Source organism: Coenobita brevimanus, chromosome 6 (genome assembly GCF_032717465.1).
Source record: "Coenobita brevimanus isolate Jiangsu-jjx chromosome 6, ASM3271746v2, whole genome shotgun sequence".
In the NCBI taxonomy this organism is placed as follows: domain Eukaryota; kingdom Metazoa; phylum Arthropoda; class Malacostraca; order Decapoda; family Coenobitidae; genus Coenobita; species Coenobita brevimanus.
The window spans coordinates 51,048,242-51,063,776 of NC_136959.1; the positions used below are offsets into that span (position 1 = coordinate 51,048,242).

The 15,535-nt window shown below is 42.3% G+C and overlaps 1 protein-coding gene across 1 annotated transcript in view; it reads right to left on the bottom strand.

The window, feature by feature from the left end:
• Positions 1–15,535, bottom strand: part of LOC145401967 (putative G-protein coupled receptor CG31760) — a 348,699-nt gene that overhangs the window by 65,639 nt on the left and 267,525 nt on the right. The window contains exons 9-10 of the mRNA XM_080274074.1: positions 11,110–11,242; positions 1,807–1,960 (exon numbers count right to left, since the gene is read on the bottom strand). Coding sequence (XP_080130200.1) covers positions 1,807–1,960; positions 11,110–11,242 — 287 coding nt within the window. The remainder of the gene's footprint in view (positions 1–1,806; positions 1,961–11,109; positions 11,243–15,535) is intronic.

The window sequence follows — 15,535 nt, forward strand, 5'->3', positions numbered from 1 at the left end:
AATTACTCACTCTCATCACCACAGGACCTCTGGTGAAAGCACATCTTTTATCTCTTCTCGGTGGGAAAAAAAGAAAAAAGTTCCAGAATTCTCCTGAACATCGCGATAAAAATTTTTAACGAATGTTTCTAATGAAGATTTCGGTACATCCATTCACAATAGGAATAAACTGTAAGTGCTACGCATACTCCCAAGTTACCATCAGAAAAGTTAATAGGTTGTAGACGTATAACGGCCTACTTCCTCGTTCACCTTTATTGTTCATTTTCTGTGTCTGCCCTCCTCTCTTCCTAATTCTCCCAACTTTCCTGTCACTTTCTATCACTTTCATTTGGCTTAACATTGAGTGACAAGTCTAATGGTTTCCTGTAAGCCAGGAAACCATTTACAACGCTGGGTGGTAGACATATAAACAACCCATATGTGTTCCCTACGTGTCAGCAAGTGGGTTGGTGTAGGGTTAGTGTCCCCTCTTCGTAAACAACAAACTCAAACAGCCACCTCTTACGAGATTATGGCTCCTTGGTATAGACAAAGAGACAAAAGTATACGTCACTGTTCAGCATAAGTGTTGCTACAGTAGTTGTCCACTGGAGAACTAGATTCGTCAGATAATGAAACTTGAATGGCATATTCTTGCTCTTAACAATAAAATGTCATGCTTTTCTGGTAATCGAGTAGTGTATACCTCGTGAGATTACCAGAAAACATTTAGATCTATATGCATAAGAGTTGCCGTACTCGGAGGCCAGAACGCTACAACAGACCTTAAAATTAGAATGAACATGGGGAAATACCAATACTCTGAATCGCAGGTAGTACAGAGTCTTTCTGATGCCGGGTCCAGGCTGCTGAGCATAATGTTACCTCCAATGAGCACACTTAAGACTGGGGCCATTATTCTCGTCGACGTAGGAAGCTTTCTAGCAGGCCTACCACTTCCCAAGCTATCTATGTTGCAAACTACACCCAGCCACTTATTTAATCCATGTTATTCTGACAGACACTGCACTGGTAACATTCAAGGGAATATTAGTGAGAATTATACGGAAATAAATCGATAAGAACGAGGTGTTATGAGCCTCTTATATCAACAAGAATAATAGCCTATGGGGTGGATAACGTGAAAGGTGACCGAGACTCCGCTGACCTTCGATTCCATTACCTGAACTTGGTTGTGGCACTAAGGCATAGACTGATAATGGGTACTGCAGGAGAAACGGGAGAGACTTTTATACTGACTTACTGATGGAAATGAGACTCGCTGCAAAGTACTCTATGGCTGTTGGGTATATAGTAAGTACCATATATTTACCCTATAGTATGGCTCAGTGGAATAATTGCATGTCTTCAGGAGGAAAACTAGATCAGGATGATGGTATGATGGCAAGATTATTACCATACTGTCCAAGTCTTTACATTGCGAAGGCATAACTGCCTGTGTTAAACTATTTCATGGTCACAGTGTACCATGAATAGGCTATACCGTAGGACATATCGCATCTCACCATGGAAATAACGCCTCGCATCTTACCATGAACAAGGAACACCTGATCATGGACACAGAGCACTTCATACCTAACCATAAAACCTCACATTTTTCCAAGAACCCCACATCACACCAAGAATACCTCACACCTGACCATGAACACCTCAGATCACCATAATTACCTTATACCTGAGGATGAACACTGCACATTAAACACCTAACCATGAACACCTCAGACCACCATAATTACCTGATACCTGAGGAAGAACTCTACACACCAGACACCTAACCTCGAACACCTAACACCTGCCACTCACCTCGAGGTACATGATTGCACACCCGATGAGGCAGATGCACAGGAAGGTGGGTGAGGCGAGGCGGAAGACCTTGACGCTGCGGTAGTGGTACACCAACCCCATCAGCACGAACGTGAACACCATGCACAGGCTCGAGATGCTCAGTAAGGCGATCCTGAGGGTGAACAGGTGAGTCAATAAAATATTGGCTATACTGTTTTTCTATCTATCTATATACCTAGGCTGCTTCCCCCAAGGAAAGGGAGGTAGCCTGGTTTTACTTGGCCTAAAATTACCATCTCTCCATCTTGAATGTTGATTTGTAACAACAGACTAACAGTAGAGTGCAGTGCTACTCAAGAAGAAGTGCTATGGAAAGGATGTACAGCCATAACATTACCTTTTTCTCCAACTGAGCTACGGGAAATAAGCTACAGAAAGAACCAAAATCTAGGCCAGGTGAAAATAACAATAGTATAGCAGGTAATTAGAAAGTAAGCAGGTAAACAGCAGGTATAGTTCTTTCACTTTAACTTGGAAATTTTCGTCCTTTTCTAACCTATTTCCCGTAGGTCAGTGGTAGAATATAAAAGTACTATGGCTCAACATCCTTTCCACAGCACTTCATCGTGACTGGCACCGTATTCCCATGTTAATCTCCTGTTATACCTCAACATTCAAAATGGAGAGAGTTCAATTTTACGTCTAGTTAGAGTGAATACAGTATTGGTAGCTAGTATGAGGTAGTGGGCAAGGAGACTGTACTAGTGAGTAGGTATTTAGTATGAGGGAGTCAGCAGGTAGGCAGTACTAGGTGAGTAGGTAGGAAGTATTAGGGAGTAAGTAGGTAGGTAGGGAGTATAAGGGCGTGAGTAAGTAGGTAAGTAAGGAGTATGAGGGAGTGGGTAAGTAGGCAGACAGTATGAGAAGGGCGTATATAGGTAAGCAGGGAGTATGAGCGAGCAGACCGGTAATTACATAGAATAAAGGAGTGGGTAAGGTACGCAGCATGAGGGAAAGGGTTGGTAGGTAAATGGCATGAGGGAGTGGGCAGGTAGGTCGGCACTATGAAGGACTGGGTATGTAGGTCCACAGGAATGCGAAAGAAAACAAAGAACAAACGAAGTACTGTTTTTTTATTGAGAGTGATTGTTATAGCAAAAAATAAACTCTCCCTTCTCCGGATCTAAAACAAGGATAGCTAAGTATGAGGCCTCTCTCCACCCTCCTATCCCTCCAGCCATAGTCGACAGGAAAAAGTATAGACGTATCACCACAGAGCTTTAAAAAAAAAATGTCATTGAAATATCAGATAAGAGTAATTACAAATCATACTTTACGCTGTCAAAAACTTATCCAGGCGATTTCAAGATATGACAATGCTTTTACCCTAACTTGACCTAAAATTACTACTTCCGTATCTTCAATGTCGGGTTTTAAATGCAGATGAACAGTGAAATATGATGCTAGCCAGGATGATGTGCTATGGAAGGGATTTAGAGCAGTAGCGTTGTTTTTTCGCCCTATCGACTTAAGTTATATAAGCAGCAACAGGACGAAAATCTGGGCCAGGTTGAGGTAAAGAGAGTATAGCAATGTATCATCACAGTTTACTACACCGGAAGACAAGAAGTTTCCAAATGTTTACAACTCTGGTGATGAAGAAATGCTTAACTTTCTGTAAATGTAAATGTTTCCCGGGAAGTTTACAGCCATTATTTCAAATATTCGAGAAAACTGTTGTAAAGCAATTTCTCGGCTGCGATCTGACCATCTCCTCTGAATATTTTTTGTGCTTGGATTATATAAAATAGTCTGCCTTTAAGTGAGGAAAATGATTTTTTTTTTTATTACAACCACTTCCTTCCGATGACGCACTTTTCTCATTATTCTTGCTACGACCTAACGATTTTACTCGAATCTGGAGACATTCTTCGAACTGGAGGGAACACATACAACCTCCATTTACCCCTTCACTGCAATACGTCGCCCCAAAGCTGAATGAAATTGTCTGGAAGTGGAAAGAACAATATATCAAATGCTTCGTCTTGTTCAAAATGCTATGGATACACAACAGTCGTATTCTGGGAGGCTTTGAAGATTTCGAAACACCTCATCCTTAGCGATTTGTCCTGTACATTGCATCTTAATATCGTCTGGTGTGTCGCTGATGTAAACAATGTCAGTATTTAAACGACATAACATATAAGAGCATGTCAAGGTGCAAAACAAGTCGCTTAGGAAGTGGTGTTACGAAGCCTCCCATGCGACTCAGAACACATCCCTTACACAAGAGAGGAGTAGATAGGTCATTGTGGAAAAAAAAAGTAAATGAAAGATAGATGTAAAATTAATTATGAAAAAAAGAGTCTGCTTTATAATAGGGTACGAGAGAATTATGTGATGTTACCATGGTAACTCGTATTTAGTTAGGATAGTTAACTAGAATAACTTTTTAACTGAATTTAATTTTCTCTCCCCGTCCTCTTTCTCTCTCTCTCTCTCTCTCTCTCTCTCTCTCTCTCTCTCTCTCTCTCTCTCAACTCAAAAACACCCATGACGCGGCAAACCAAAAGCACTCAATTGCCCGAAAAAAAAAAAAAAAGAAGGAAAGATTCGTTTATTTTGATTGGTCGACACCGAGAAATTGCCTAAGTTGATTGCTCGTCGTTGGTTCTCTCCGTGTTTTGATTTTTGATTATTTTACCTGTCCGAAAAGCTAAATTGGGCTAGGTTTGATGTGACAGGTATTGCTCAGCTAGGCGTGTTTGTGTGGGAGCGGACGAGAGGCAAATACAGCACAGACATGAGTGGCGATATAGAGCAGACAGGAGTGGTGAGAGAGAGCAGACAGGAGTGGTGAGAGAGAGCAGACATGAGTCGTGATATAGAGCAGACAGGAGTGGTGATATAGAGCAGACATGAGTGGTGGTATAGAGCAGACATGAGTGGTGACAGAGAGCAGACATGAGCGGTGACAGAGAGCAGAATGAGCGACGATACAGAGTAGACATGAGCGGTGATACAGAGCAGACATGAGTGGTGATATAGAGCAGACATGAGTGGTGATATAGAGCAGACATGAGTGGTGATATAGAGCAGACATGAGTGGTGATATAGGGCAGACATGAGTGGTGATATAGAGCAGACATGAGTGGTGATATAGAACAGACATGAGTGGCGATAGAGAGCAGACATGAGTGGTGACAGAGCAGACATGAGTGGTGACAGAGAGCAGACAGGAGTGGTGATATAGAGCAGACATGAGTGGTGACAGAGAGCAGACATGAGCGGTGACAGCGAGCAGAATGAGCGACGATACAGAGTAGACATGAGCGGTGATACAGAGCAGACATGAGTGGTGATATAGAGCAGACATGAGTGGTGATATAGAGCAGACATGAGTGGTGATATAGAGCAGACATGAGTGGTGATATAGGGCAGATATGAGTGGTGATATAGAGCAGACATGAGTGGTGATATAGAACAGACATGAGTGGCGATAGAGAGCAGACATGAGTGGTGACAGAGCAGACATGAGTGGTGACAGAGAGCAGACAGGAGTGGTGATATAGAGCAGACATGAGTGGTGATATAGAGCAGACATGAGTGGTGATACAGAGCAGACATGAGTGGTGATATAGAGCAGACATAAGTGGTGATATAGAGCAGACATGAGTGGTGGTGTAGAGCAGACATGAGTGGTGACATAGAGCAGACATGAGTGGTGACAGAGAGCAGACATGAGTGGTGATATAGAGCAGACATGAGTGGTGATATAGAGCAGACATGCATGGTGACAGAGAGCAGACATGAGCGGTGATATAGAGCAGACATGAGTGGTGACAGAGAGCAGACATGAGTGGTTCCGAGCTGGAGTGTGTGGCTGTTTATATGAAGGCTAATGAAAGTTAATTGGCTGATGGGAATTAGTGGTAATTGATGATGACGGGTGTTGTGTGGTGGTGAGGAAATGTGTGTGGCGGTATGTGGTGAGGATAAGGCAGGTGTGGGGTGGTGAGGACAGGACAGGTGTGTGGTGGTGAGGACAGGTGTTGTGTGGTGAAGGCAGGTGTATGGTGGTGGGGAAAGAACAGGTATGTAGTGATGATGACTAATAATTAAAGCTGAGGACAAGAACCCGCTGATAATGCAAGTGTGTCCATCAAAAATAGTTTGCTAATTAGAACAAAAGTGATAAGGAAAAGATATTACAGATAATGAGAATAGATAGGCGCTTGTAAAATAGGCTGGCGAAATTCAGGTTGCTCCCAGAAAGAAGCCTCAGATCATTATAAGACTAATTTGGAGTAATGCAGGTCTAAGGCTTAGCGGGTACCGAGCTATAATTAGTGAAGACCTTCTGAGTAAATTGTGATGAAGACCAATTTCTCCAATTAGGTGATCAAAGCTGTAATTATAGCTCTGTAATGACTGAGAATTCAACACATTAACACAACATTCATTGCTCAAAATTAACCCCGTAAATACCTCCTAAAGATTCTTAAACGTTCCTAGGAACCCTTGGTATGTGACACGGAGCTTTATTCGTTGTCCATTTCGTAACAGCTTTGCGCACTCCGTAACACCTTATCCTCAGCCATTAATTGTACAGAGAACACACTGTTATCCTCTTGTTTGTTATCAGTGCAGTCTATAATGACCTGACATAAAGAACAAACAAGAAAGCACTAAGACATAAAACGCACAATATATCGCTAAGGAAGTAGTCTTACAAAGTCTCTCTCCTATCCTCATAAGAATTCAGTCATAAGGTGTACACGTCAAGTAAGCAACCCATTAAAAAAGGGAAACAACATAAGTGTAAAAATTAAGATGTGTCTGTTTATCTGTCTATCTCCCAAGCTTTTACTGCCACATCAAGAGCGTGGAGCCCTGGGGAAGGCTTTTTAGTCTCACAATTAAGGAGGGTCGCCGGCCCCTGGGTGGCATTACAGATTATATATGAACAATAAACCTGAACAATCTCCTTTATGGACCACATCCGGTTGAAACATCTTAACTCACCAGACCATTAAGCATATATTTGGCTGTATGGTTACCACCCAACATAGTAAATTATTTCTTGAGCTACAACAAGAAAAAAAAAAGTTTGGCTTGTCGCACAGTATACAGTAGAGTCACCTGAAAGTAACTCTACATCGAGTAAGTGGATGGTAGCCACTCACACCTTATATACAAGTGTGAAGATATGGTATGCAGAGAAGACTGTTCAAGAAGACGTGCTACGGTGGCTTCTATTTCAAACAGAATAATGCTCAGACGGTACAAAATCAGTCAGTACGCCTGAAAAACAAAATGGAAAAAAGAAGGCAGAACTCGGCATGTAGGTGATGCGTAAATGACGAGGACTGGGGAAGCGTTATTGGCGAATCCTCAGCAGTGAACCGAGGCGATACTGGGTGAACTCTTACAAGGAGGAGGGAGGCAAAGGAACACACAAAGAGGCCTTCCAGAGAAATGTGTCTCGCTCTGTGGGATGGAAGTTGTTTTCATCAAATTTCTTGAACTCAGTATCTTCGGTCCGGTGACGTAAGCACTCCATCACACTACTCTCAGAACAACACTCCACTACACCATTCCTGTACACCACACCACCACAATACAGCACTCCACATCACTATTCCAGAACTTCCTATGATCTCCAGTCTTTCAAACGCAGTGTGTCCAGGCATCTCGAAAAGAACGGATGTTGAAATTGGCTCTCTGTTGCATTATTTTTGTTTTGTTTTGTTCTCTTGGAAGGAACTGTTTGCTGGCTCCTGGCCTTTGGTTCCTTCTTCCTTGCATTAAAGAAAAAAAAAATTACAACACTTCAACTTGCCACTCTATGACACCACCATTCCATCACACAACTCCAATTCAACACTCCATTCCAACACTCCATAATACAACACTCCAACATAATACAACACAACGCTCCACCCCTTCACACCACAACAACAGCATCCCATCTCACCACTCAAATTCAACATTCCACTCCAACACACCACAACACTCCATCTCACAATTCCATGACACCACCACTCCATCTCACCATTCCACTTTAACTTTCCACACCAACACTTCGCAACACTCTGCCTACCTCACCACCCCACGACAAAAACATTCCATCACACCATTCCATTTCAACACTTAACTTTTTTTACGCTCTCTTCTTAACTCGCGCGGCTATCAAACACTTCACAACCAAACTTGAGTGAGCAGTAACGTGAAAAAATACAACCACAGAAAATGATTCGTGGAAGTGTTCACTGATGGGGGGACTTGTTCATGGCGAGAAATGATTAACCCCTTCCGTCTAATGATCTATATTTCTCGTTTATTCTAGCTACTTCCAGACGATTTTATTCCACTTTAGGAGGTATCTAGAGCTGTGAAGTGGCCAGTGAAAGCTACCCCTAACCCCACTTTCAAAAAACTTTCCTAAGATGGAAAAAAAATAGTAAGATGAAACCCGAAATATATCATCGTCGTGAAGAACCGAAGAGCCTTTACGAATATAGTCTCTAGTTCGCTGCGGGTTTAGGTTTTGTTTTCTGTGGCTCAGTTAGGAGTGTTTTCTATTTTATCCTTATTATATACAGACTATTGAAACCGGGAGAAGTTTTTCGAGATGAATGGGAGAGACACAGCGTTCATTAACCCCTTCACGCTGCGGTGGTCTCCCGAAGCAACAGAATTTATTAATATCAAAAGAACAACATATATGCGATGTCTGAAAGTCAGTTTTGTTTTTCCTTGTCAGTTGGGGGCGCTTCCTATTTTGCCCTTTCTCTCTCCAGACGATTTTATTCAGCATTCGGGAGTCTTTTCGAACTGGAGGGGTTAGATACAGCTACCATTAATCCTCTCATTCTATTGTGCTTTCTGAAGATGAATAAAACCGTCTGGGCTCACCATTATTTAACTATAAATAATGACGTCCCAGTGTTGCAGAGGTTAATTATATTGCTTTCTTCTTCTTCTCAGGCATTTACATCCACTTTCAGTAATGTATTCTTGGTAAAACACACGCACATACGCACACATACAGCAAACACACACACACACACACACACACACACACACACATACACACGAGCGCGCAAAATCACTCACTTATTTTCTCTCTCTCTCTCTCTCTCTCTCTCTCTCTCTCTCTCTGCCCTGCACATCCTCATCATCATATAATTAATCAAACAGCCATGCAATTATCTGATGCAACAGGAACAGCAAATTACAGAATACAATAATCTTCCTCACTCACACATCATTCGCTTAATTGCTCTAAATCCCGTATTCTAAGTGGCTTTGGAGATTACATGACACCTCTATCTTAGCGATTTATTCTGCATATTACGTTTCTATCTCTTCTTGTAGGTTTTTGACGGAGAGTATGTCGATCGATACGAATAGCATAAAAATTGTTCAGGGATAATAAACAAAATAAACTGCTATGGAAAAAGTGCTTCAGAGGTTATAGTGCTGCTCATAATAAGGTCCCAAATAGCCCTGTATACCCTATCCTACCCTAGCCTGTCCTTCTAACCTCAATCCTTTCTATCCGTCTGCATGAACTAAGTTAGCGTTTCTTCACTGTTTGTCTTCCTTATTTTACTCTAAAAATCAACACTATCTCCCATGTTCATAAGGCCCCAAATCCACCTTCACCCCCACACAAAAAGACCCAGTAGGACCTTGCTTGCGTGTTATCCTTTATCCCTTTCACTGATAGACTTTCTCTCTAGTGTAAGCCCAACTAAAACTCCACGGTATACCAGTCACAGAGAAAGTGCTACTCCGGATAGTATTGAAGCCTGTGACTGGTATTATTTTCCTCCCTGGTATTAACACCTTCACTCTGCCGACGCATTTCCTACTTCATTCCTGCCACCTTCCAGACGATTTTGTTTGGCTCAAGTGAGGTTTCTTGAACTAGAGGGGTTAGATTGCACTCGTATACCTCCTGACAGCAGGAAATAACTCCAGAAAAAAAAATAAATAAAATAACAGGGTGCCAGTAGCGAGAAACCCAAATAACATATCCTCCACTGGAAACGGTTTATATACATAAAATTTCCACGTGTATTAACCCAGTGAAGAGGTTAATATTGCCTACCTGTCCACGTGAGAAATTCTACCTACTCTGCTTTGCCTAAACCTGTCCGCCTTGCATGAGTGGTGGTCTGGGGAGGAATGCCGGCAGAACCGCTATGCAAGCACCTCTTGGAGACAAGCCATTATTAAGGTAAATATGCTTCGCTTCAGCTGACTTGAAACAGCCTGTAAGTGCGGCATATTTTCAGTCGCATTTTAAGTGGCATTGAAGATTCCGTAAAGCACTTTTCTTAGCGATTTATTCTGCACATTACACCAATATCCTCTTGATGCAGACTGTGTCAATAATAAAGAGGTATATTTGGCATACAAGAGAATGTTTAAGTATAAGATGAGAAATAAATCGGTAAAGAAGAAGTGTTACCAAATCTCCTAAGCCACATGCAATGATAATCTTAATCCCAGTAAAGGTTTGGCCTGCGTTGGTGTTGTAGTAACTCTTCTGCCTAAGTCTGCCGTCGTGCCTCAACATAGCTTACCCCCTGGTTTAGAAGTTTGGGCTACTTTCCCTGCTTACCGACACTCCTAGCTTAGCCCCGTACACTCGTAGGGTAAGGAGGCACCCTACCACGTCTTCCTTAACGATTTATTTTCCAAACTACCCATTAATATCTTCTTTTTTCTTCTTATTTATCTGTAATGTAGACATAGATTGCGTGAATAACACACAAGAAGAAAGTAACGGAGCAACATCAGAAATAAACCGGTAAGGAAGAGGTGTTAGTAAGCTTCCTAACCATAGGAGAATACCGCCACACGTTTTAATCCCTTCAACATGCAGAAGTCCTTATAAATATTTTCTTGCCACTACCGGCCGGCTTATTGAGCTTAGAGGAGACTTTTCGTACAACGGGAGGTAGATATTGCCATCGATAACCACCTTCTACTACATGTCACTCTTAAATTGAATAAAATCGATTGGGAGTAACAGGAAGAAATTATAGTCGGATCGTTCTCACCTGGCGAAACCGGGTCACTTCTACAACCTGGGTATCAAGCCGTGGTTGTGTGAAATCTAATGGGTCTTAGTTTTGAAGGTGGTTAGGAATCAGTCTCCTTAGTTACTAGTTAAATCGACCCTCTATTCTGACTACACCTGGCCATCAAACAAGCTGAAAGGGTTCAAGATTCTTTGATAGGTCAGGATAAAGGTGCTACAGTAAAAGAGGTCACCTGATTCAGTAAATTAGCCATGTCTCCCACCTGAAGGGCCAGTTGTAGTGAGCGGTGCAGGGCTGATCAGATGAGCAGTTGGCACACTCCTTGGGGCAGGGCCGGCACACAAACAGCATGTCGTAGGTCAGGCTCTGTCGCTCCACACGGTCGTCCCACGCCACTGCAAAGGGGAGGAAGTTAGGGAAGTTACGCCGCACATATCTTTTAACTCTAGGATGGGATTCAAAGGCAGGAAGAACTAGAAACAAGGGAAGAATTTGTACTCTCCTTTCCTTGCCCTTCCTGCAGAAAACAGGTAGATTTAATCTACGATAATTTTCCTCATGTAACTAAGATTTGCTTTTATAGGAGGAACAAGAAACATGGGAAGATTCTACACTCTCCTTTTCTTGTCCACCGTGCAAAAAGAAATCATGGTTACCACTGGGAATTCATCTTAAGTTTGTGTATCTCAGTCTAGGACAGTTTTCAAGGTTACATGGGAGGCATCGAAACACCTCTCCCTTGGCGATTTATTTTGTCCACTCCATATCAATATTCTCTTGTATGTCCTTATTTACCTTTAATATCGACATAGCTTGTAGCAGGAGGACAGTGAAATGCAATAGGCAAGTTAAATCGCTGAGGAAGAGGTACTACGAAATCTCAAAATCTACTCAGAATATGATCCTCCATCTCCAGCTCATTTTCACTTAGATTTGAATTTGTCTTTTTGTTTTTTTAAACATGAGAGACTTTAAACTATCCTCCTTTCACATTAACATGGCCCGTATACCTTTTTTTTTTCTTTTGTAGTTATTTCAAGCCTCTCTAGTATCAGAACAAGACAATTCTTCGGCCTTACATTCTTTTCATGGCACTTCTCCATGGCTAGCATCGTATTCTAGTATTAGTCTCTTATCAGGACTCAGCATTCGAGATGGAGAGGTGGCAATTTTCCGCCAGGCCAAAGTAAAATAGGGATAGTTTTGCCTTAGAGTTTTATTCAGTGCCTTACACCGCAGTCTCCTGTATAAAGTTGCTGTAAACCGTGTCGATATTGGAAAGCCGTAAGTGGGGATAAAAGCCAATACTGAGGGGAAATATGCAAGGAAAATCGCCAACGAGGAAGTCGCACGAAGTTTCTTTTACCATTATGTTCCTTAGTAAATACACATGGACATTATAGGTGCATATTTACTTCTCTTTAGAACTCTTTGCTTGTTGTTGTTGTTATTATTATTGCTATTATTATTACTTTTATTATTATTATTATTATTATTATTATTATTATTAATATTGTTGTTGTTGTTGTTGTTGTTGCTGTTGTTGTTGTTGCTGTTGTGACCCCAGCCTTATCTTAATGTGTCTGCAGGCTATAGTTACCCATATCCTGTCGTCCACCATCCTATCTTCGGGGAACAGAGAGGGAGTTGAGGGGCGTTTGCATAACCAGGCAGCTGAACCGACCGGATATATTAGTACCAACACGTGAAGGCGTCCCTCACTCGCATTTCCATGTCTACCACTCATTATAAACAGGCTTTTATTTCATTCTTTTTTCTGTCTCCCCTTGTCAACCCTTTCACAACGATGATATGCTATTTTACTGTTGATACCTCCGGAAGATTTGAGTCAACTCTTGGAATACGTCAAGCAGTGAAGGCGTAAAGGAAGGCTAGATAACCACTTCAGTTCGAAAAATCACCTCTAATCTGAATGAATTTATCTAGCAGTAGCCAGAATAGGGTTCAATATACGTCATCGGACTGAAGGGGTTAAGCACGACGTTGTATTCTATGTAGCTTTGGAGATTTCGTAACACCTATTCCGTAGCGATTAATTCTGTACATCAGTCCTCAGTGTATATTGATGCGGCCAGTTATGTCTGTATTAAAGACATATAAGTATCATGACACAAAATATAAGGTGAAAGAAGCATAATAAATCACTAAGAAAAGGGTGTTAAGAAGCTTGCAACGCCATCTAAAGAGTTTGCTCCGATTATGTTTTTTTTTTTTTCTGTTCTCGGCACTGTCAGATACTTATACTCAATTTTAGGGAGGTTTTTTAGTAGTGGAAGGAGCAGTGAAATATTTACCCAACCCCTCCAGTTAATAAAATCGTCTCTAGGCTGAGCAAAAGCGTCAGGAGGCAGCAAAAGGTAATTAAAAATGCGTCCTCGTTTAAAGGAGTTAATGTAATCTCACACGATTCTATAGTTCATTCTTCTTAGCTTGGCCCAGTTTTTTCTCCTCTCTCTCTCTCTCTCTCTCTCTCTCTCTCTCTCTCTCTCTCTCTCTCTCTCTCTCTTATTGCAGTTTATTTCACGTAGGTCAGTTGCAGAAGAGGACATTATTACGGCTCTAAATAATTTCCACAGCACTGCACTTCTTCGTGACTAGCACCATATTCTAGTCGACCTATAGTTACAACCCAGCGTTCAAAATGGAGGGATGGTGATTTTAAGCCAAGTTAGAGTGAAAAGAGTACAGCTTCATCACACTTGCCTCATATCACTAAATCTGTTACAACCTTACCATTTCATACCAAAGTCCCATCACATAGCATCACAAGCAAATCAAATAGCATCACAATCACATCACATAACACCACACCCACAGCATATAAAGCACACAGCACCAAAGTCGAATCATACAGCACTACAGCAACATCACATCACAAAGTAGCAGACCCATATCACATAGCACCAAAACCTCATAACATACCACTGCAGCAACATTACATAATACGAAACTGCATCACATAAAACCACAGCCACATCACAGAACACCACGACGACATCACATAACATCACAACTACTTCACATAACATACTCTCACTACATAACACCATAGGGACATCACTGAACACCACAGCAGAATCACATAATACCTCAGCCACGTCACATAGCACTACAGCCACATCACACATCACCACAGCACATCATATAACACATGGGCAACACCACATAGCGCATCTTCACCACATACCATCACAGAAATACTGCATAACACAAGTCGCTTCAAATAAATCATATAACACAACAGCCACATCACATATTGCCTCAACCACTTTACGTAACACCACAACCACAATACCTAACACAACACCCACATCACATGACACCACATGCACATTACGTAACACTGTAGCCACCTTACATGCGAACACTTGCCACATAACACCATATCCACACCACAGCCAAGCAAAACATCCACACCACAACCACACACACCACACCCACACCACAACCTTAAACACCACATTCACACCACAACCACACACACCACATCCACACACACACACACCACCTACACCACAACCACACACATCACATCCACACCACAACCACACACACCACATCCACACCACAACCACACACACCACATCCACACCACAACCACACACACCACATCCACACCACACGGGTCACATTTCTCAGGCCAATCCCGTATCCAAAGCCTTCACGCTGATACCAAAACATATTCCCGCCGCACGCACACACACACACACACACACACACACACACACACACACACACACAACCACACACACACACACACACACCACATCCACACCACACGGGTCACATTTCTCAGGCCAATCCCGTATCCAAAGTCTTCACGCTGATACCAAAACATATTCCCGCCGCACGCACACACACACACACACACACACACACACACACACACACACACACACACACACACACACACACACACGCACGCACGCACGCACACACATCAGCGAGTCTTCAAAGGTCAGAGTGTGGTGGGGTGCGAAATACATCACTGGCAAATCTCCTTTCTCGCATCTCTCATACCATCTGCCTCACTCCCCTCATCACTTCACTCGCACCTCATACCTCCTCATACCTCATACCACCTCACCTTACACATGCCTCATACCAACTCACTCACGCCTCATACCACCTCACTTTACACATGCCTTATACCACCTCATGCCTCACACCACCTCACTCACACCTCATGTCACCTCACTCATACTTCATACCACCTCATTCATACCTCATACCACCTCACTCATACCTCATACCACATCCTCCACGCTTCATACCACCTCACACTTCATACCACCTTACTCATACCTCATATCACATCCTCCACGCATCATACCACCTCACACATACCACCTCACTCACACCTCTTGCCACCTCATAATTTATTTCGCCACAACCACACACCGCATAACCTCACTCATATCACACACTCATCTCATTCCACGTATCATTTCAGCTATACCTCAGATCACTTCAAACACACCTCACACACACCTTAACTCACACACCTCACTCTCACCTCGTCTACGCTCACCTCACACCTCACTTAACTCTCACATACCTTAGAGAGAGAGAAAAGGACTAGTGAGAAGGAGATAGACAAAGAGACAGACAACACAGCACAAAACTGACAAAAGACAGAACTTTGGAGAAAACGAAATTGGTAGATA